Source organism: Neoarius graeffei, chromosome 16, assembly GCF_027579695.1.
Source record: "Neoarius graeffei isolate fNeoGra1 chromosome 16, fNeoGra1.pri, whole genome shotgun sequence".
NCBI lineage: Eukaryota > Metazoa > Chordata > Actinopteri > Siluriformes > Ariidae > Neoarius > Neoarius graeffei.
Genome location: NC_083584.1, coordinates 58,932,559 through 58,953,487, shown reverse-complemented (window position 1 = coordinate 58,953,487; position 20,929 = coordinate 58,932,559). Strand labels below are relative to the sequence as shown.

Genomic DNA, 20,929 nt, shown 5'->3' with positions numbered 1-20,929 from the left:
ATTGTAATTTCGTTCAATTCAGTCGGATTTTACCAGAGTTATGGCCGAGTTGCCAGCGGGGGATATTGTGCTCTCAGAGTGGGCAAAATCATCGCCTTGCATCATACAGAGATGGAGCAGGGGTGCAGCAAGAGTCTCTCAAGGATCTGATTATGATTCCTGAGAATAGAAATCACTCTGCATGGTGCATGTCAGTGTAATCTGTGCAGCTGTACACAGAATGTTTACGTGTGTGTGTGTGTGTGTGTGTGAGAGAGAGAGAGAGAGAGAGAGAGAGAGAGTGCGCCTGAGGGCTTCCTGTATACCTCCTGCTGGTGTTTGAGTCTTTATTTGTAAGTGAAGCGTAACAGAAAGTGCTGACTTGTGTTTTAGGTTCACTGACTCAGCACATTGTGTTTCTTCTGCTACACGACATCTGTGTTTAAAAAAAAAAAGCTCCTAACACTGTTCTTGGTGAAAAGAGTTAAAGTGTATAAAGCATGTAAATAAGTCCCTCAATATTGGTGATAGTATTTGGCACTGTGACATAAATGACGTGTGAACAGAACGTTCAGACATATTTATATTTCAGATTATACAATACAGAGAGAATATTCCACTGAGAGAGAGAGAGAGAGAGAGAGAGGTGTAGATGCGAGAACCCAGTGACAGTGTGAAAAATGGTTCCCAATGTCTCAGAGCAGGAGTTTTGTAATGAGCTTCAGACAGAATAGGGGGCCAAAACAGGGGCATGAACACAGAACAGACTGAACCTAATGACATCCGAGATTGGAAACAGGAGGTCGTGTGTGTGTGTGTGTGTGTGTGTGTGTGTGTGTGTGTTGCCCCAAACACATTTCACATGGATGAATATGAAGCTCTTGAATCAACATCATAAATCGATGTATCACAACATCAGCCTCTCTGAGTCTTCTACATTATTTATTTCTCTTCCCTTGAGGTTTCACAGAATCTAATCAAATCTGCCAACCGACGGCAAACTCACAGCCACTTCACTACGGCATCCCTGCAAAGGAAAGACCACGACACAACACACTCGACACGCTAATATAGCATACGCTAAAGCCTAGGTCACAACCGGGCGTACGATTTTTTGGCCGTGCGATTTTTGGCGTTTCCCAAATCGCTGCGGTTTTTTTTGTTCATGGAGAAAGACGCACGTTGGCTGTAAGTTTGTCTTGCAACCTGAAAAAAACATAAGTGCCCGTAGAGTTTGTTTGACATGACAAAGAACCTCTGCGGCCGGTCTGCGGCCAGTCTACGGCTCGAAAATCAGCACGTCATATGCACGCCCTCCGTGCGTTTCTTGCGTTTTTTGCACGTAGACCGGCCGTACGTGCTCTTGTGACCGAGGCTTAATCTTGTGTTCTTCACTGCTTCGTTGATCCTGGATATCAGCCTCCACCAGTGAAAACAACATGGTGCTGGGCAGAAGATTGTATCCAGTCAGACATCGTTCTATGTGAAGCGAGAGGTCTACAGGACAGGATCGTCAGAATTTTTAAGTGTTTGAATCTGAACGTTCATTCAAATTAAGATATAATAAAGATATAATGATATAAAGATATAATGTTTGTTTTAATCCAAGAGTAATTTATAAAGCAGTTTAGCACGAACTAAGTAGGTCATAAAACTGCAAAAGGTTCAGACTAGTCCAAACTCATGGCCATTCTGATATTTAATCACAAATGTTTTACATCAAACAATAAATGCCCTCTCCAGACTGCTATTAATCAGTACTATGACAACATCTTTTCATAAATGATAAACCAATTGTGAAGGAATACCATGATATCATTGGTTCTTCAGGAAGACGATGCCATGACACTCTCAGTTTCTCAAGAAGATGATGCAGTGACATCGTCAGTTCTTCAGGAAGATGACGCCGTGACATCATCGGTTCCTCAAGAAGATGATGCCATGACATCATCAGTTCCTCAGGAAGATGACACCATGACATTGTCAGTTCCTCAGGAAGACAACACCATGACATCTTCAGTTCCACAAGAATATGATGCCAGGACATCATCGGTTCCTCAGGAAGATGACACAGTGACACTGTCAGTTCCTCAAGAAGATGGTGCCATGACACTGTCGGTTCCTCAAGGAGACGATGCCACAACACCGTCAGTTCCTCAGGAAGATGATGCCATGACATCATCAGTTCCTCGAGAAGACAGTGCCATGACACCATTCGTTACTCAGGAACGACACCATGACACAATCAGTTCCTCAGGAAGACGATGCCACAACCTTGTCAGTTCCTCAGGAATACGATGCCATGACTTTGTCAGTTCCTCGGGAATACAATGCCATGACACTGTTATTTCCTCAAGAAGATGACAAAGTCAAAGTGAACTTTATTGCCAATCAGACCATGTAACAGAATTACACAGAGGATTGAAATTGCGTTTCCCCAAACTCCAAATGTGCAGTATTAAAAAAATTGACACACAACTAAACATAAAAGTGCACACAGACATCAACGGATAAGCAAATTAACACAACATAGAGACAGGCATACAGTTCCCAGAATATTCACAGTGATCCAGAAATGTTGTCAAGTTTGAGGTAATGTAGTCCAGAATTGTAGTTCCAGAAATGTAGTCCAGAAATGTAGTCAAGTTTGAGATATGCTACTGGGGTGCAATAGTACAAGGGTACAATAATACAAGGTGCAGTATGGTAAAGTGTAAAGTGCAGAATAGCAGCATGGAGATAAATAAGTATTGTAAATTTGTATGTTCTTGTGCAAAAAAGAATATTGGCATATGTGCATATAAAGAGCATTGTATAGACATTGAGTATACTGTTTTGACAGTTTGCTGGTCTTTTGTGTGTGGGGGGGGTTATGTTCTTGGAGTTTTCATGAGTGAGTTGAGCAGTCCGATGGCCTGTGGGAAAAAGCTGTTGCTGAGTCTGGTAGTTCTGCAACACATGCTGCTGTAGCACTTGCCAGATGGTAGGAGGGTAAACAGTTTGTGTGCAGGGTGGGTGGGGTCTTTGATGATGTTGATGGCTCTTTTGCGACAGCGGGATGAGTATAGGTCCTGGATGGATGGTTGGGCTGATCTGGTGATCTTCTCTGCTGTCCTCACCACCCTCTGTAGGGCCTTCTGATCAGCAACAGGGCAGCTGCCATACCAGACTGAGAGACTGCTGGTGAGGATGCTCTCAATGGCACCCCGTAGAAGGTGGTGAGTGCAGAAGGGGGGAGGTCGGCTCTCCTCATCCTGCATAGGAAGTGGAGGCATTGCTGTGCTTTCTTGACAAGGGAGGTGGTGTTAGTTGTCAATGTCAGGTCATCTGTGATGTGCACCCCCAGGAACTTGGTGCTTTTCACTGATTCCACAGCACTGCCATTGATGGTGAGGGGTGTGTGTGACATGTGATTTTTCCTGAAGTCCACAGTTATTTTCTTTGTTTTATTGACATTGAGGTGTAGATTGTTGATGTCACACTAGTTGATGAGTTGGTGTACCTCCTCTCTGTAGGCTGAGTCATCATCGTTGCTGATGAGGCACACCATTGTTGTGTCATCCGCAAACTTGATGATGTGGTTTGAGTTGTGTCTGGCACAACAGTCATGGGTCATCAGTGTGAACAGCAGAGGACTCAGCACACATCCCTGGGGGACTCCAGTGTTCATGATGGTGGTCTCTGAGGAGTTTTTGCCAACTCTTACTGTCTGTGGTCTGTTGGTGAGAAAGTCCAGTAGCCAGTTGCATAGCGGGGTGCTGATGCCTATAGCACTGAGTTTATTCACCAGCTGTTGTGGGATGACTGTGTTGAAGGTGGAGCTGAAGTCGATGAACAGCATCCACATGTAACTGTTTTTGTTTTCCAGATGAGCCAGACTGATGTGAAGTGCTGTTGCTATGGCGTCATCAGTGGAGCGTTTGGGACGGTATGCAAACTGGAATGGGTCAAATGTGGTGGATAGGCTGGATGTTATATGGGCCTTGACCAGCCTTTCAAAGCACTTCATTATGATGGGAGTGAGTGCTATGGGCCAGTAGTTGTTCAGTGTTGTGGCTGGGAATTTCTTGGGTAGCGGTATGATGGTGGTGGCTTTGAAGCATGCTGGTAAGATGGCTTGGCTCAGAGAGGTGTTGAAGATATCTGTGAAAACATCTGTAAGTGAGTCAGCACAGTCTCTAAGCACACACCCAGGTATATTGTCAGGACCAGCAGCTTTCCTGGGGTTCACCTTTTGAAGGGTCCTCCGCACGTCAGCAGGGTCCAGGTGAAGTATTACATTGTCCGAGCAGTGAGGGGTTTTTGTTGGTGTGGTGGTGTTGTTTTCTTCAAACTGGCTGAAGAAGGTGTTAAGTGAGTTTAGGAAGTCTGTGCTGTCCTCACACGGTGGAGGTATTGGCCTGTAATCAGTTACTGACTGGATGCCTTGCCATAGGCATCTGGGGTCTTTTGTGTCAGTGAAGTGTGATTGGATTTTCTGTCCATAGGCACGCTTGGCTGCTCTCATGCCCTGGTTCAAGTTGGCCCTAGCAGTTCTAAGAGCTACTTTGTCCCCGGACTTGAAAGCAGTATTCCATACTCTCAGTAGCTCACGTACCTCCCTGGTGAACCAGGGGTTTTCGTTGGTCCTTATGGTGATGTGTTTGATGATGGTCACACCTTCCATGCATTTGGATATGTATCCTGTCACAGATTCAGTGTATTCCGTTATGTTGACATGCTGGTTGGTAGTGGCAGCCTCCCTAAAAACATTCCAGTCTGTGCAGTCAAAACAGTCTTGAAGAGCTGAGGTAGCCCCCTCTGGCCATGTTCTGATCTGTTTCACAGATGGCTTGTTCCTGGTTAGCAGTGGTCTGTAAGCTGGAATTAGCATAACGGAGAGATGGTCCAAGTTTCCCAGGTGGGGGTGGGGAACAGCTCTGAATGCCTGTTTAATGTTTGTGTAGACCTGGTCAAGAGTGTTCTCTCCCCTAGTTGCAAAGTCCACATATTTGTGATAATGTGGGAGTACTGTCTTCAAATTGGCCTGATTGAAATCGCCAGCGATTATATAGACAGAGTCTGGGTTAGAGTCCTGCATTGAGCTCACAGACTGATACAATGTAGACAGTGCGTCTTTTGTATTCGCAATGGGAGGAATGTACACAGCTGTAATGTTGATGGCTGAGAATTCTCTTGGCAAGTAGACTGGACGACATTTAACTGTTAGAAATTCTATGTCCTCAGAACAGTGACTTGAGATAACTTTGATGTTAGTACACCAGTTGTTATTAATGAAAATGCACACACCATCTCCCGGAGATTTACTGCTGAGAGCGTGGCTCCTGTCCGCCCGGAACGTTGTTAGTCCGTCCACCTGAATGGCGTTGTCTGGTACGGTGTGATTAACCCACGTCTCAGTGAGGATGATGGCACTGCAGTCTCTCACCTTTCTTTGTGTAATTAAATCCAGTCTGAGATAGTCCATTTTGTTTTCCAGCGAGCGAATGTCGGATAGCAGGATTGAAGGAAGTGCGGGTCTGTACGGTTTAGCTTTTAGCCTGGCGCTGATACCCGCTCGACTGCCCCACTTGCTGGGTCTAGCACACCGCTTGCGACGCATGCTAGGTCTCTCCCACCGCTTGCGTCGCCTCCAGTGTCGGCCGGTGGCAGGAGGAGAGTCCGCTGCCTTGCAGGCCCCTGGGTCTTGCCGGTGTAGAATGCCTAGTTCGCCGAGTGCTTTGGGTTCCAAAGCCATCATAACTCTGGAAAGGTCATTTGAAAAGTTGGACTTTCGTAGTCCGAGTAGTAAGCTTCTGTTGTAGACTATTCTCGTACAAGACTGTGACGGTACAGACAACACATTTAACATAAAATGCACATCGCTATCGGGAGCTGGAGTAGCCACTGCCATACAGGGTGCCGCCATCTTGGACATGACGCCATGACATCGTCAGTGCCTCAAGAATACCATACCATCACACTGTCATTTCCTTAGGAAGACGACACCATAACACTGTTGGTTCCTCAAGAAGACAACTCCATGACACCATCAGTTCCTCAGGAAGATGATGCAGTGACACTGTCAGTTCCTCAAGACGACGGTGCCATGACACTGTTGGTTCCTCAAGAACAAGATGCCATGACACTGTCAGTTCCTCAGGAAGATGACGCAATGACCGCATCAGTTCCTCAAGAAGACAGTACCATGGCACCATCAGTTGCTCATGAACATGATGCCATGACACTATCAGTTCCTCGGGAAGATGATGCAGTGACACTATCAGTTCCTCAAGACGACAGTGCCATGACACCGTTGGTTCCTCAAGAACACGATGCCATGACACTGTCAGTTCCTCAGGAAGATGATCCAATGGCCACATCAGTTCCTCAAGAATACCATACCATGACACTGTCGTTTCCTTAGGAAGACAATGCTGTAACACTGTTGGTTCCTCAAGAAGACAATGCCATGACATCGTCAATGCCTCAAGAACATGATGCCATGACACCCTCGTTTCCTCAGGAAGACGATGCCTTAACACTATTGGTTCCTCAAGAAGACGACTCCATGACACAGTCAGTTCCTCAGGAAGATGACACAGTGACACTGTCAGCTCCTCAGGAAGACGACATCGTGACACTGTTATTTCACCAAGAAGATGATGCCATGACATTGTCAGTGCCTCAAGAATCGACGCCATGACACCCTCATTTCCTCAGGAAGACAATGCCATAACACCATCGGTTCCTTAAGAAGACGATGCTATGACAGCATCAGTTCCTCAAGAAGACAGTGCCATGACACCATTAGTTGCTCAGGAACATGACGCCATGACACCATCAGTTCCTCAGGAAGACAACACCATGACACTGTTATTTCCTCAAGAAGACAATGCCATGACATCGTCAGTGCCTCAAGAATACGACACCATGATACTGTCATTTCCTCAGGAAAACGACACTATAACACCGTCGGTTCCTCAAGAAGATGATGCCATGACAGCATCAGTTCCTCAAGAAGACAGTGCCATGACACTATTAGTTGCTCAGGAACATGACGCCATGACACCATCAGTTCCTCAGGAAGATGACACCATAACACCATCGGTTCCTCAAAAAGATGACTCCATGACACCGTTGGTTCCTCAGGAATATGACGCAGTGACACTGTCAGTTCCTCAAGACAAAGGTGCCATGATACCATCGGTTCCTCAAGAAGACGATGCCATGACCTCGTCAGTTCCTCAGGAATACGGTGCCATGACACTGTTATTTCCTCAAGAAGACAATGCCATGACATCATCAGTGCCTCATGAATGCAATGCCATGACACCGTCAGTTCCTTAGGAAGCCGACGCCATGGCACCGTCATTCCTCAATAAGATGACTCCATGACACCATCGGTTCCTCAGGAAGATGACACTGTGACTGTGACAGTAAAGCAGTGACACTGTCAGTTCCTCAAGAAGAAGAAGCTGTGACATCATCAGTTCCTCAGGAAGACGACGCAGTGACACTGTCAGTCACTCAAGAAGATGGTGCCATGACATCGTCAAATGCTCAATTAATTTATCATTTCTAAAAATGAAACTTCAAAAGTGATCTATATCTCTGGTATAAACCTGGTCCTGCAAGGTGAAGTTGAATCTAATCCACTCTACTGAATACACAGCAGCTGACTCGGTCATTCGGTGAGAGTTAATCAGCAGTGTTACGCGGAGGAACATCTACGGACAGAAACAGTGAGAAAACATTCTGCGTCCCATCCACAGCCCCACAGTGCTGCTCTCCCGCGAGTCATCTGGCCTTAATCGTTGTAGCAGCTCAAAAAGGAAGAGCCGTTTTACCAACTTCAGTCCACTGTTTATCTGTTTTCACAATCAGCTCGCTGAGAATTCAGAAGTGATCAGACTGCATGTTAGAACACACTGAAAAACACCTCATGTTGACTGTTCAGTACGTATTCCACAGGTTCTCAGAAGGTTCGGCTCATCGAGTTCTTCCTGATCTTCACAAGTACGCCTGTTTACAAGCAAGGACTAGTTAAGAATGTTTTGGATGTCATGCAAGTGTTCTGGTTTACCAGATGGAGAAATGATCATGTGCTCAGAGAGAGAGAGAGAATAATCCTGTTTTGATCATCAGACATACAAGGAAGATCAACTGACTGAAAGGAACAGAAATATTTGAAGGAGATTATAAAGCAAAGCTTTTTTTTTGGCCTTGGGAAATCTCTCTCTCTCTCACACACACACACACACACACACACACACACACACACACACACACACACACACACAGTGACTTTGTCATGTAAAACCGCTCTGGTGAAAGTGAATGACCAGCTGATAGTAAACCCAAAAAATAGACTGAAACAAACACACAAACAAACAGTGACAAATTCCTGTCAGAGTTCACACTTACGTCCCACACAAGTGTGTACACACACACACACACACACACACACACACACACACACGGATGAGTGTGATGATGGTGGAAGAGCTACTAGCCCCAAGCAAAAAACAAAACCTTTCATCTTCACACTTCCGACACACACACACACACACCAGAAAATATTTTAAAAATATCTCATTCTCATTATCTCTAGCCGCTTTATCCTGTTCTACAGGGTCGCAGGCAAGCTGGAGCCTATCCCAGCTGACTACGGGCGAAAGGCGGGGTACACCCTGGACAAGTCGCCAGGTCATCACAGGGCTGACACATAGACACAGACAACCATTCACACTCACATTCACACCTACGGTCAATTTAGAGTCACCAGTTAACCTAACCTGCATGTCTTTGGACTGTGGGGGAAACCGGAGCACCCGGAGGAAACCCACGCGGACACGGGGAGAACATGCAAACTCCGCACAGAAAGGCCCTCGCCGGCCACGGGGCTCGAACCCGGACCTTCTTGCTGTGAGGCGACAGCGCTAACCACTACACCACCGTGCCGCCCTATTTTAAAAATATTGATATCTTAAACTGGAATGCACATTATTATTTGTTATGTTAATGTTTTATTAAAACCTTTGACCCTTTTCCTTTAACATCTCAAACAATGTGAACAGCCCCATGACAAAAAAAATTTTTTAAGTGTGTAATGGGGAGAAAATATCTTTAACATCGACGTTCAGAGTTTTAACTTTAAAGGTAGACTGCCTTTCTGATTTTCCAAGTGTAGGTCATAAAAAGAATTTTCCCTGACACCTGATTATTTTTGTTGAGTGGACTGAAAGCTACTAAATTCGAATCACAGACTTCCAATTTTATTTATTTATTTTTTAATAGAACAATTAATGAATTTATCTCCACGTGGCCCTAAATTCTCCGCTATTTTTTCCTGCTTCACCATGACCCAATTCAAGATACTACATCATGCATCACATCACGTGGTGGGCTTTCCCCGTTCGCGCAAGGCATTGTGGGATACAAATTTGAAACAGGAGAGAAAAATGGAGGACGTGAGCGTGCAAATGAAACATGAAAGACCGACTACAGTAACGGAAAGCCAGAAGAAAAGACATTATGTTATATACGAAGGAAAGGAAACACAGGACCAAACTAATAAATATCGGCGCTCAGCGAGCACCTCGGTGTGATCAGCTGTTCGTTTAGCGACAGAATGATGGAACCGTCAGTGCACGCTCAAAGGTAAACCTGCGCATGCGCACACACGGACTTCCTCTGTCTGCTTGACTGTGCAAAGCGAGCGATTTCATGCACATTATTTGCTCCAATCCCCTCAAATTAAATAACTTCCCAGCCACAGAATGGCCTGATATTTTGTGAGATGTTACAGAAATAAACATATATCACAATGACCACATTTCAAAAGGAACTAAATTTCACTGATTTTATAAAATCGAAAGGCCGTCTAGTTGTAACATTAATTTGAAAGCTGAACAGATTTCCAACATCATTGCCCCACTGGGCAGAAACAAACTCTGTGTAATCTGGATTACTTTAATTAAAAATACTTCTTCTTCTTTTTTTTTGAACTATACAAAATCAGCTCCAGCTCATGGAAGGAGTTACATACTGACACAAACAGCACCATGAAGACTACGGAGCAACAGGATAAAACAAGTCCAGGACAAAGTTCTGAAAAGGTATCAACCTCACTCAAAGATCATTCAATCCATTATTTTAAAAAGTGGAAAGGAAATGACACAAGCGTGACTCTGCCTCGCGAAGGCTGTCAACCAAATGTCAGGAGGACAAGTCAGAGGAGCAGGCCAGTGACCACAGTAACTCTGAAGAACCTGGAGACTCTCAGTAAACATTGTGATGTTGGAAAAAGTGCAATGTTCAGTGGAAAACTAACTTCATCATCATCATCATCATCATCTGAGCTATACACCTGGACACCCCGTCATCACCGTCCTGCATACAGGCTGCTCATTCAGTGGTCTTGTTGGCTCCAGTGTCCCTCATCAAAGTGTCTGGGAAAGTGGCTGAATAACGACCCCTCCTGAGATGGCCACCACAGGATGAGCTGACTTGCCAGCAGGTTCTGGTGGTGGTGACCGGGACCAGCAAGGCCAAGTCTCTTATCACCGATCTTGTCTGAGATACAGTGATGTGAGAATACAGATTGACACTGGTGACATGGTTTCTTCTAAACTAACATCAGTTGACCAAAACTGAACATGTGGATCTCTGAGGAAATCCATTCCAATTAAACGTTAATATTCTGAAAACCAAACTTCTTTAAAGGAGAATTTAAGGCAAATTTTTTATTCTCAAAATTCTATTTCTCATTTTATTAAATATAGGAATGCATTTCTGACAACTATTTTGTCACTGCTTTAGCAAGTTATGAGTGTTTGAAATATGCTCTGTAATATATCAGTTCGTATGTCAAAGCAACGGCCGTAAACGAGATTCGTTGAGACCTGTGCGAGACATCGTAGGACGGAAGTAAAACGTACAGCGGAAATCAAAGTGACCAACATCTGCCAACATTGCCAAAAGACACGCGCGCCCTCTTTCGAATGCTGATGTAATCAAGCCGGAAGTTTTGTTTGTTTTGATAACAATCAGGAAAGTTTGAAAAAAGTAGGCAGTAATCGTCATTTAAACTCGTTTTTCTGCAATACTTCGTTTGGAAAGCAGTTTTCAAAATGGCAGCACTGACACCTGGCTGAGACTTCACGTTTCAAAGTCTTACACAAGTCTCGCGAAGATCACGTGGATAAGCGACGCCTGCCGTGGATCAAACGAACTAAATTCAACACGGCTAAAAACCGAATAGGCTGATAAGTATAATATTTAATCGCAATTCGTTGCCAATACAAGTCACGATATAAGGCTACTAAAACTGAAAACATAATTGAATAACACGTTAATTAAGAAATAATGCAAGTTTAAAAATGACTTCAGTTCTCCTTTAATGTTTAAAAAAATGGCTCCACATTACACAATTTTTTTCCTTTTTTTGTTCCAAGTGGCCATGTTTTTGGAGTTGAAGTGAAGCATGATGGTGGGAGCATTGTGCTGTGTGGATGCTTTTCATCAGCAAGGACTGGGAAACTACTCAGCATTGAGGGCAAGATGGATGACCGGGACAAAGTCAGATCAGCTTGAGAGGAAGACTGACTCATGAAGTTTTATTACATTGGAACATCACTGAGTATTTACGTCCCATACATTGAACATATCGAACTCATCTGCCATTGCTCTGCAGATTTGAAAGGGAAATGTTGGAAGATCATACTAGTCTACAGTTACTGTACATCTGCACCGACCTTCAGACCTCCCGGCTCTTTCAGATGGTGAAACAGAATCAGTCCAGAGGAGGAGAACCGGGTTTCCAAACTCACCGTACTGACAGCGGCTTCCCTGGAATCCGGCAGGACACTCGCACACCTGATCACCTGCATGTGCACACCTGCCTCCATTAAAGCAGGTATCTGCAGAACACAGTCCTATAACGAGCACGCACACACGCTTAAATGAGCCATTATACATGTATAAAAAGGTTGTACTTCATTAAACCAAACCGATCACTCACATTCTCGACAGATTTACTCACTGTGTAAACATCCGTTCTCGTCTCTTCTCTGTGTCCAACCTGGACAACATTTGTAAACGGTCTGCAGCTCCATGCTGTACACCTGCCTGTAGGCTGTAAAGTAGGCTGTCCTGAGAGAGACAAATAGAGCAGGACGTTTATGGACAGTAGAGGTTTTACACCACTCTATGTGGATATGTGTGTGTGTGTGAGAGAGAGAGAACAACAAGCAAATAACACTTAGACAAACCCAGGCTAGATATATAAGTGTGTGTGTGTGTGTGTGTGTGTGTGTGTGTGTGTGTGTGTGTGTGTGTGTGTGTGTGTGTGTGTGTTAGGGTGCATCAGTTGCCCCCTAAAAATGAAAAGTTCCTCCGATCATGATGCATTTTTGTTTTTCTGTTCCTTTTGGTAAGAAAACACACTGGGTGAAATATTTTGACAAAATTCAAAAGTTTAATGGTGGCACCAGGAGCTCAAAGTTATGGAAAAAGCTGCTATTTTATGACTTTTATGACAAAATTTCGATCACTCTTCATGAAACATTATGGCACCTTATCAAAAGTCAAAGTCCTTCCCACGCCTTACAGTACCTGGTATTCCTAGGCAGTCTCCCACTCAAGTACTAACCAGGCCCAACCTGTATGTGGCGCATCGGGCGGTGCCGATCTCCGTTTCCATAGCCCTCGGCCTCTCGCCTATTACATAGCTAGGGTTACAGTGGGGGGCTAGTCCTCTGGTAACCGCGAGAGTTTAACTGCCCATGCACATCTGTATTGCAGCGTGCCTTGCCAGATGGCGGTAGGTACCATTTTTTTTATGATGGTCTTTGGTATGACCCGACCGTGAATAGAACTCACGATCTCCCGATCGAGAGGCGGACACGCTACCACTAGGCCACTAGTCGGTTATGGCACCTTATAGAGTATACCAAATATCTTAGATCCACATTTTTAGTCCATATTCTAAATATATTCTCAAGCACAGTTTGAGTTTTAGCTGTTCATTGAATCATTGTTCAGCTACTTTTAAACAATACACATGTATTATGAATCACATTAATGCTTCTCAATCCCTTGCAAAGGTTCTTAACATGATCTCTGGGGCACAAGAAATCAATAAATGGAGTCCAACATTGGGATTCAAACCTCACGCGAAAACATAAAATAAGCGTTTTTTTGGCAAAAAATGAACCTCATGGTGCCACCATTAGACTTTTGAATATGGTCAAAAAATTTTACAGGATGTCTTTATTGGTGAAAAGGAACACCCAAACAAACATGCATCAGATTTTATGAAAGTGAGGGCAACTGATGCATCCTAGTGTGTGTGTGTGTGTGTGTGTGTGTGTGTTTCTTACCTCCTTTCATAGCCCATGCACCAACGTTGAGGAGAACAGCCCTGTCTCCAGACCTTCATCATACGTGTGAAGGCCTGAACACATGGCTGCGATACACCCATCATCTGTACTTCCTGTTCCTCACACACATTCGTCCTGAGAGAGAGAGAGAGAGAGAGAGAGAGAGAGAGAGAGAGTACAAGACTAAAGAGCTGCCGCATCAACTCTTTGTCAATTAACCAGCTTGTCTGGGTTCTCTGGTTTCCTCCCACCTCCCAGAAACATAGCACGAGTGTGTGCACGAGTGTGTGCACGGTGCCCGATGATGGAGTAGCATTCCCTCCAGTGTGTATTCCCGTCGCATGCCCCATGACCCTGACCTGGTTAAAGCTCTTACTGAAAGTGAGGTTGTAATTTCAGATGTATATAAATTCAGGATAAAATGTTCACACGTTGACCTTGAATTCCCATTACGATTATCTCTAAGCTTCTGTACATACACAAAGACACAAAAACAAAGAATAGCATTCGAACAACTGCTGAAAACTTCAGATATGTTCAGAAACCTTGCCATAAATCTTCACATTCAAAATCAAACTCTAGTCATGGGTGTGTACTGATTATTCACAATCCATACTTTTGTCATGTATCATGATCCCGTTTGTGGCTGCAATCGTGCCAATATGAGCAACAGGACACATACTGACAGGCGTTCCCCTTCCTTTCTGTTTAACTACAATTTTTATTCATCAGTTAATCAGTTCCTTGAGACTCAAACAGTCGTGTAAGTAGTTGAAGGAATAAAGGAATAATCATAGGAACTGGAGGTGCGCGATATGACAAAAATATCAAATCACGATTCTCAGAGGTATTCTGATCCACAACATGTATCACGGGACTGAGGTTTGTTAATCACCTGCAAGCAAAATAATACAGTCGGGTGACATTAAAAAAAAATGTTCAGTGATTTATATTCAGAACTCAATTTATAACATATATACAGTGGTGCTTGAAAGTTTTCTGAACCCTTTAGAATTTTCTATATTTCTGCATAAATATGACCGAAAACATCATCAGATTTTCACACAAGTCCTAAAAGTAGATAAAGAGAACCCAGTTAAACAAATGAGACAAAAATATTATACTTGGTCATTTATTTATTGAGGAAAATGATCCAATATTACATATCTGTGAGTGGCAAAAGTATGTGAACCTTTGCTTTCAGTATCTGGTGTGATCCCCTTGTGCAGCAATAACTGCAACTAAACGTTTGCGGTAACTGTTGATCAGTCCTGCACACTGGCTTGGAGGAATTTTAGCCCGTTCCTCCGTACAGAACAGCTTCAACTCTGGGATGTTGGTGGGTTTCCTCACATGAACTGCTCACTTCAGGTCCTTCCACAACATTTCGACTGGATTAAGGTCAGGACTTTGACTTGGCCATTCCAAAACATTCACTTTATTCTTCTTTAACCATTCTTTGGTAGAACGACTTGTGTGCTTAGGGTCGTTGTCTTGCTGCATGACCCACCTTCTCTTGAGATTCAGTTCATGGACAGATGTCCTGACATTTTCCTTTAGAATTCGCTGGTATAATTCAGAATTCATTGTTCCATCAATGATGGCAAGCCGTCCTGGCCCAGATGCAGCAAAACAGACCCAAACCATGATACTACCACCACCATGTTTCACAGATGGGATAAGGTTCTTATGCTGGAATGCAGTGTTTTCCTTTCTCCAAACATAATCCTGGGGCCCTTTGTGATCTTGCGGACTATTACACGCCTTGCTCTTGGAGTGATCTTTGTTGGTCGACCACTCCTGGGGAGGGTAACAATGGTCTTGAATTTCCTCCATTTGTACACAATCTGTCTGACTGTGGATTGGTGGAGTCCAAACTCTTTAGAGATGGTTTTGTAACCTTTTCCAGCCTGATGAGCATAAACAACGCTTTTCCTGAGGTCCTCAGAAATCTCCTTTGTTCGTACCATGATACACTTCCACAAACATGTGTTGTGAAGATCAGACTTTGATAGATCCCTGTTCTTTAAATAAAACAGGGTGCCCACTCACACCTGATTGTCATCCCATTGATTGAAAACACCTGACTCTAATTTCACCTTCAAATTAACTGCTAATCCTAGAGGTTCACATACTTTTGCCACTCACAGATATGTAATATTGGATCATCTCATCTCATCTCATTATCCCTAGCCGCTTTATCCTGTTCTACAGGGTCGCAGGCAAGCTGGAGCCTATCCCAGCTGACTACGGGCGAAAGGCGGGGTACACCCTGGACAAGTCGCCAGGTCATCACAGGGCTGACACATAGACAACCATTCACACTCACATTCACTCCTACGGTCAATTTAGAGTCACCAGTTAACCTAACCTGCATGTCTTTGGACTGTGGGGGAAACCGGAGCACCCGGAGGAAACCCATGCGGACACGGGGAGAACATGCAAACTCCACACAGAAAGGCCCTCGCCGGCCACGGGGCTCGAACCCGGACCTTCTTGCTGTGAGGCGACAGTGCTAACCACTACACCACCGTGCTGCCATATTGGATCATTTTCCTCAATAAATAAATGACCAAGTATAATATTTTTGTTTCATTTGTTTAACTGGGTTCTCTTTACCTACTTTTAGGACTTGTGTGAAAATCTGATGATGTTTTAGGTCATTTATGCAGAAATATAGAAAATTCTAAAGGGTTCACAAACTTTCAAGCACCACTGTCGGATTGGAGAAAAATTTAAAGAGAAGTACAAGTACAAAATCAGCTGCTTCTGGTCATTTTGTTATTGCATTTAAATAAATAAAAATATGTCCTGATACTCAATGTCTCAGAAAAGCTCGATGTTACTGATCACGATATCGATATCACATCACCGCACTGAAGAGGAACACAATGAGTTTCAGCTGAAATAAGAACTGCTGTAGTTTGATTTGAACCACAAGCAAGAAAATGTTAATTAACTATGAAGTGTAACTGAGCAAACTCAGGAGTTTCCTCAGGACAGTTCAGTACTTGATGTTTATTCAGCATGAATTAATGAGAATCATTATAACGCGAAGCGACATCTAGTGGACAGATCTGATCATTACAGCCATTAAGAGCTGCCCAGATGTGACTATTATTATTATTATTATTATTATTATTATTATTATTATTATTCAGTAAGGACAATAAATAAATTTAATGCAGAATAAGTACATGAGGGGAAAAAAACAGTCAGCTCCAGACAGGTGATGAACTTTTGTTCAGGTTCTGGTTGGAGAAGTTGTTACTCACATGTCCGGCTGCAGCTGGATCGATGAGGCGATGTGCGGAAAACACACACACAGCATCAGAGCAGCTCCACACAGCGACATCCTCACCTCCTTCTCACCTCCTCCTCACCTCCTCTTCCAGCAACAGGAGCCTCACAAGACACCGGGCAGGCTGCAGTGCGACTCCGGGGAACTTCTGCTCCATTCACAGGGGAAAATTACACCACACACCGCTGCATGCTGAGGGTCCGAGTGAGAGAGGGACACACACACACACACACTGATCCCGCGCGTGCGCTGCAGTGTGTCCTGCTCCTTTTCTGTGGGGTCCGGCTGCACCGAGTTGTGTTTCAGTCCCTCTGGAGGCTCCGTTTCATATGAAGTTCTGATCCTGTCGAGGTGAAGGACAGAGAGTGGGAGGGAACACACAGTACACACCAGCACAGAAACAACAAAAATAATAACAACAACAGCAATACACTCACAGAAATATTTAACCCTAACTTTTAAGATTCATGTAATTTTATTAAATGACAAATTCCCATTCATTTTTTTTTTAGATAATTTTAACACAAACCTACCAAATAAACCTTACATGATTCATATTCATTAGTGTAATAAAGATTATATATTTTGAATGCATAATCCTCGGGTTTACGTATTTAATATTAATAAAGTATAACTACTCTAAATGAATAATGAGAGTAGTTATTTAAAATACATAAAGTATATTGTTTGAATTGCATAATAATCAGGTTAGTTACAACCAGTCACATAAATTTTAAATAACAGAATCATGTTTGTTTTATACCTTTGATTATTTAAACCATATTAATATGTATTAAGTAATTACATTTCATACATTTTAGAATTGATTAAATTATGTAGATTATAATTAATTTTGATGCATACATTTGAAACATACACATTTTTAAATGAAATCAAATAGATGTAAATGCATAAAAACTAACTCTGCCATGAATCATTTCTGTGAGTGATAACAATCCTGAAAATAACAAACACAACTACTTATCATAAGAATGATGATGATAATAATAATAATCATAAATAATCATAATAATACAAAAAATGATAGTGGTGATGACGTCATCTATATTGTTTTTGTTCTGATATAAACAACAGTCGAATGTTGTTGTTGTTGTTGTTGTTGTTGTTGTTGTTGTTGTTGTTTGGCCAAATGCACACAGAAATCCACAAAACAGCCTGAAAAATAAATAAAAAAAGAAACAATCAAAAACATCCAATAAATCAAATTGATTTTTGTTTGTAACATTTATGAAAACAAATAGACATCAATTTAAATGTATATTTTAACACAAACAAAAATAAATATATGTACGAAATTATAACAGCTACAGTAAAACTACAACAGTTTATTTGCATCAGATGATTAAAAATAGATCCATCAGGTGACGCAAAAAAGTGAACAAAAATGTATTATATTGAAATCGTACAACTAAAATTTTTCATAATTCATCATTGATTTCATAAAAAATGAAAATGACTGTATTAAGACACAATGGATAAAGTAAATCATCATATTTATTGATAAGATTTATAACTAGACCGGACAATTCCCCGGGGGAAATTGTGAGAGGATGCAGTGCGCGAAGCAATTCGGTCACGCATGTTCGCTGGCCGTGAATGTGTGACCCGCAATGATGTTTCAATGCAATGATTATGTGTGTGCTTGAGACAGCAGCCGTCATGAAGAAGAGCTATTCAAGAGTATAAACAAAGTGACTACAGGCGGAAATTAGCATGTACTGCTATAACCTGTGACAGACATCTGTCCTTACCACAAGGATAATGTTTAATTAGTGCACTGTCCCTTTTAAAAATAAAATAAACTCTAAACTCTAAGAAGAGTGTTTGTAGTTTGTATGTACGAACAGAAGTGTTCCTAAAAAAGTGGGCAGCTAAGGTGAAGTGTCATGCCGACCGAGGCTGTTTTTTTTTTCACAAAAAAAAGAAATTCACAAAATTCTTTCACAGTGAGCGCTAGAAGGGTCTCCTGAATAAAATGATGTAATTTTTTGTCTGTAGTGTTAAAAATGACTGACTTTTCTGTCCCGTTTATAATGGGTGTCAATGAGCTAAGACACACAAGGTCTTGAATTTTGTGCTGTGTTTTACTACGGACCAGGCTTCGAACAATGACAAATAACTCGACACCGAAAGCAGCTATTCACAAAATTCTTTCACAGTGAGCGCTAGAAGGGTCTCCTGAATAAACTGATGTAATTTTTTGTCTGTAGTGTTAAAAATGACGACAGTAGACCGAGTTAAAAATGAGTGAGTTTTCTGTCACGTTTATAATGGGTGTCAATGAGGCCATTCGGCTGCCCTCTTCTCAGTTTGAGGCTTCTCATTCAAAAACTGTAAATCCTATTGTTTAGGTAGACACATTGTGTGAATCAGGACAAGTTTTACTACTACTTTTGAGAAAATCATGTCTGTAGAGTGAAATTTGTGGCTGAAAACACAGTTTAAGCGAGAAAGTTTGACCTTTTTTTTTCAACCTCTCTCCACTCTGACTTAACGAGGTCCACTGGTGTGTAACGCAATAGACACCTATAAAAATGGGTGTCCGGTGATGGACAGGGTAAAGGACTGTATAAGAGGGACACTGGCTCAGGTATACAGCGAGCTACCCAGGCTGTCCGGTTAGAACAGGAATTAATGGATGTCCACTCACGAGAAACCGTGTAAACCGTGGTTTTAATTCAAGGACGCACGGAATGCTCACATGGCACAATTGATGGACGTTGGATCCTGACACGTCCGCGATAGAAAGACAGAAAGCAAGAAAGAAATGAAACCGAGAAAGAAAGAGAGAAACGGATCCAAATATTCACTGATGAGAAGCAGGTGTTGCATGGAGTCCCCGTCTGATGTGTGCTGTGTTTTCTTCTATGTTTGTGCGCATCTTATATAGTCCACGCAGCACAGTGTGATGGACAGTGGCGCCAGGGTGTCTGAAGTTGGCATGTTGTAACATGCCCTGACAACTAACGAGTTGGGAGCCACTATGTCTGACAAGGGTGCCTGTTTACTACTTTTAAAGGTCAAAATAATTAAGACCTGGCACCGCAATTCTGAACAGCCGCCCCCAACTTTGTGGAACAAAGTTGTGTCCATGATGTCAGGCAGAGGGGCCCTGAGGGAGTGAAGGGAGTCTCACCAGGCGTGAGACTGGGCGTGTGTAGGTCCGGTCCTTGACCTGCACCTGTGCAGTACGTACCCTGCCATCTGCTCCAGGGATGACAGCAGTGACCTTGCCCACAGGCCACAGGGCACGTGGGAGCTGAGGGTCGACAATCATCACGATGCTGTCAACGATGAGGTCCTCCCGGTCTCGTTGCCACTTGGAGCGGGTTTGAAGAGAGGGCAGGTAGTTCCTGATGAACTTAGCCCAGAATTGGTCCGCAAGGGCCTGGCACTGTCTCCACCTGCGCCTGCTCAGGATGTCGGAGTCGGTGTAGACCACTTGTGGTATGGAGGGGTCGTGCCGCCCCATCAGCAGCATGTTTGGAGTGATGAGATCTGGATCTGCGATGTCTGACGAGGTGTAACCCAAGGGCTTGGAGTTGATGATGCCTTCCACCTCGATCAGCACTGTCCTCAACACCTCCTCAGTGACTGTCTGTGCATCGAGTGTAGTGTGTAGGGCAGCTTTGATGGAACGGATCTCCCGTTCCCAGGAACCACCGAAGTGCGGGGCATGTGGAGGATTGAACTTGAAGTCAATCTGTTGACTGGCTAAGTGGGACTGTAGCTCTGGGCTGAGGGCTTTGAACGTCTCCTGCAGTTCAGACTGACCCCCTCTGAAATTGGTGCCTTGGTCGGAGAGCAGCTCATGTGGCTTCCCTCGGCGTGCGATAAAGCGCCGCAGGGCCATCAAGAAAGCATCAGTGTCCATGCTGGTGAGGAGGTCTAGATGCACTGCATGGATTGTCAGGCACTTGAAAACGATGGCCCACCGTTTCTCAGTGCGTCGGCCGATTTTGATGAGGTACGGCCCGAAACAATCCATTCCAGTGGAATAGAAGGCTGGCTTGTGCAAGCACAGACTTGATGGTGGCAAGTCAGCCATTCTGGGGATCACTGGTGTGCCTCGCCACTTCTGACACTCTGGACAGCTGTGCTGATGTTTCTTGACAGCCGCTCTCCCACGCACGATCCAGTACCGCCGGCGCAGCTCAGCAAACACTCGCTCTGGTCCTGGGTGCGCCAGGTGGCTGTCGAAGTCTCGGATGATGAGCTGTGTGATGGGGTGCTGAGGGTCAAGCAGGATGGGGTGTAGAGTCTC

The 20,929-nt window shown here is 43.6% G+C and overlaps 1 protein-coding gene across 9 annotated transcripts in view; it reads right to left on the bottom strand.

Annotated features, from left to right (window-relative positions):
• megf6 (multiple EGF like domains 6) overlaps positions 1-16,698 on the bottom strand; it is a 106,882-nt gene extending 90,184 nt beyond the window's left edge. For 8 of the 9 annotated variants that reach the window (XM_060943268.1, XM_060943270.1, XM_060943269.1 and 5 more), the window contains exons 1-4: positions 16,619-16,679; positions 13,344-13,478; positions 12,005-12,114; positions 11,793-11,897 (exon numbers count right to left, since the gene is read on the bottom strand). In XM_060943268.1, the coding sequence (XP_060799251.1) occupies positions 11,793-11,897; positions 12,005-12,114; positions 13,344-13,478; positions 16,619-16,674 (406 nt within the window). In that variant the 5' untranslated portion in view covers positions 16,675-16,679. Of the gene's footprint in view, positions 1-11,792; positions 11,898-12,004; positions 12,115-13,343; positions 13,479-16,618 lie in introns of all 9 variants that reach the window. The other variant, XM_060943271.1, reaches the window with a different exon arrangement.
• Positions 16,699-20,929: the final 4,231 nt, after the last annotated feature.